This window comes from Manacus vitellinus, unplaced genomic scaffold (assembly GCF_001715985.3).
Source record: "Manacus vitellinus isolate BGI_N305 unplaced genomic scaffold, ASM171598v3 scaffold_119_pilon, whole genome shotgun sequence".
Taxonomy (NCBI): domain Eukaryota; kingdom Metazoa; phylum Chordata; class Aves; order Passeriformes; family Pipridae; genus Manacus; species Manacus vitellinus.
The window spans coordinates 275,491-278,605 of NW_021938894.1; the positions used below are offsets into that span (position 1 = coordinate 275,491).

At 56.2% G+C, this 3,115-nt stretch overlaps 1 protein-coding gene across 1 annotated transcript; it reads right to left on the reverse strand.

The window, feature by feature from the left end:
* Nucleotides 1-644: 644 nt before the first annotated feature.
* On the reverse strand, nucleotides 645-1,600 carry LOC108644421 (olfactory receptor 52R1-like). Its single transcript, XM_018089182.2, is given in 7 exon segments — nucleotides 645-685; nucleotides 688-767; nucleotides 769-901; nucleotides 904-924; nucleotides 927-1,013; nucleotides 1,016-1,171; nucleotides 1,174-1,600. Coding segments are annotated over 7 exon segments (945 nt in total).
* Nucleotides 1,601-3,115: the final 1,515 nt, after the last annotated feature.

Below are 3,115 nucleotides of genomic sequence, written 5' to 3' on the forward strand. Positions count from 1 at the left end.
TACCCGTGTCCTTCTTCAAGGACAGTCACCATTCCCATCTGAGTACCTTCCCAGGGAATCAGGGGGTCATTTGGGTTGGAAAAGACCTTTAAAGTCATCGAGTCCAACCATAAACATAGGGCTGCTAAGCCCAGCACCAACCCGTGGCCCCAAGTGCCACATTTACATGGCTTTAAATACCATCACATGGTCCAGGGAACACTCTTCATAAAATGAAATCTGCTGCAGGAGGATCTTCTGGAGACACTCAGCCTTGCAGTGGAAATAATTAGTCATGAGAGGATATTTTTTTAGCAGTGAAAGGATTTTAGCAGTGAGGAGTTTAACTCCTGGGGCAGATAAACTCTCCACCCCTTGAGGTGTAGAAGCCAGACTGAATGTTTTTATGCCAAGTTTCGTCACACAGTGGATGAAACCTCCTGGACAGCAGTAAGAGAGGAGAGAACCAGGTGATTTCTGCAAGAACCTGTCGCTTGAACTGCGGGCTGGGAGGGAGGTTCCTCCTGAACTCGCAGTCCCAGCGTTAGCTCTGGTTAAATTTACAGCAGCAGCAAATCATCAGCAGTTTGAGGCACACACACACATACACACAGTCATAAAGGTGGGAAGAGACCTTTAGGATCACCAGCTCCAACCCATTGGGGTCAGGTTCCCTCACACTGGAGGAGGATGACCACGCTGTCCAGAGCTCCTTGGTCCTGACCCCACAAGCAGTGGGGTCCAGCGTGGGGGGCATGGGCAGGTACAGGTTGGCCCCCCTGATGTGGGGGGGGGATGCCCTGCCCAGCACAGTGGGCGAGGGCAGTGAGGAGGGCAGGGATGTAGAAGGCCAGCATGGCACAGACAGGGGATGTGCAGGTGCTGAAGGCTTTCCATGGGGACAGCAGCCTCGTCACCACCCCACAATCATGGTGTGGGACACGGGATCAGCAGCAGGTCCAGCACTGCCACCAGGAAAGCCACGCAGAGGCCACGTGTGGCACTGACCCCGGTGTCCCCACGGGCCACCTTCCCAGGGCCACGTGCTGGCAGTGGGAGTGGGGGGTGATATGGTGCTGGCAGGAGGAGTGGGGGGTGATGTGGTGCTGGCAGAAGTGCCTCCTGTGGAGGAGGGGGCACATGGGGCTCACCAGTAGGACCCCCCACACCAACCCCATGCTGCCCAGGGCCCCACCACGGGCCCCCAGAGGGTGCCAGAGTGCCAGAGCAGGCAGCAAATGGCAACAGAGCCATCCAAGGCCATGGCCACGAGCACCCCCGACTCCACCGTGGAGAAGGTGTGGATGGAGAACATCTGAGTGAGGCAAGAGGGAAACCCAACCTCCCCCAAGCCCAGCCAGAAGATGCCAAGCATTTTGGGCATGGTGGAGGTTGACAGGAGCAGGTCAGTGAAGGCCAGCATGGCCAGGAGGAGGTACCTGGGCTCCTGCAGGGCGGGCTCTGCCCTCATGGCCAGGAGCAGGGAGATGTTCCCCAGCAGGGCGAGGCCATACGTGATGCAGAACAGGAAGGCAATCCAGAACCGTTCCTTCTCCAGCCCAGGGATGCCAAGGAGAAGGAAACAGGGAGGATGGGAGAAGGCAGTGCAGTTCAGAGACATGAACCCTTCTTGTTTCTTGCCTGCACTGAGGGCTTTTGTGTCCTGTGAAAAAAAAAGCATCAAACACCTTTGGTCTGACCTGGCCAGTGGCAAACAGGGACTGGCAGGAGGTTGGGTCTAGAAGCTCAGATTCCCCCCACAGTAAACCTTTGACAGCTGCTTGCACTGGGCCAGGAGAGCCCCTGTGAAGGAAGTGTCCTGCCAGCTGCCACTGGAAGTGCCCTGTTCCCCTTGGGGTGGGCCTGGAGCAGACGGGATTCCTCCTGGATCACAGTGAACAGGAAGACTGCCCAAGGTGCACACCTGATACACTCCAGTGTCCAAAGGATGTCCAGCCCAGGAGACCAGATCAAAGCTGGAATGAAGCATGGGGAGTGGGGAGATGGAGTCCTTCGTGCTGGCCCTGGAGCTCCAAGGACGTTTGACCAGCACCGTGTTGCTCTCCAACGGGAACTGAGGTGCCAAGTGCTTGTCTTGGTCAGGAAACACCCAGTTAGCAAAAAGCTGAGCCAGTGCCACAGTATTTGGCAAGTCCCCCACCCCACCCACAAGCCCAGAGCTCCAGGGATGCCCATTCTGCCCCCAAAGAGACTTTGGCTGCCCCAGACCCTGACATTGCTCTGCTTGTTTTCCCTGATACCTGGGAGAAAGGATCCCTTGGAGAGCCCTGCAGATCCTGAAGATTCCTGAAGATCCTGGACTGATGAGACCCTTTGGAAACCTTCCTGGAGCTGCTGGAGAGCTGCAGGGAGCAGAGGGCTGAACAGGGTCCCAGGACAGAGCGGGGTTTTTCCTCCCTGAGGGTCTGATGTAGCCGAGCCGGGTCTGCTCCTGCCACACCCAGAGTGAGGTGTCACTGTCACCACCACAGCCCGTCCCAGCACAGCCACCAGGACCAGCTGGAGCTGGGCTCTCAGCTCAGAGAAGAGCAAACCTCACAGGTACTTGGGGCTTGGAGTCACCTGCACTCTGGGAGACATTCCCTGTTTCTTCCATGTGGCTGAAAACATTCACTGAAGTTCCTGATATTTCACTTCTGCATTCCCCCTCCTTCCTGCCAGCTGCCTCTGTTGGTGCTGCTCTACTTAAAAGTTCCTTTGTCCATGGAGAACACAGGGACAAGGAACACAATTCCCAGGCAAAGGCAGTGGGAGATGGGCATGAGGCTGCCCAGGAAGATCCATGGCACCAAATCTCCTATTGCAGAGCAACAGGTTCCTGCCCCAGCCCTAAATACTCACCCACCTCCTGCAGGTCTCAGTGCAGGGACTCTGCTCTGCAGGGATCAGGAGATGATTTTCTCCCTCCCACATCAATCCCACAGGGAGCTCTGCATCTCCCCAGCTCTTTAAGGTGCAATTAGAAAGAGAAGGAGGCAGTTTTTAACCCCCTTGGTGCCAGTGACCTCCCAGACACGGCTGTGCTTCGTCCCGTTTGGTACCTGATTTCTTGCAGTTCATTTGGAGGAGACATAAGAGTGATCAAAGAATCATGGAATGGTTTGGGTTGGAAGGG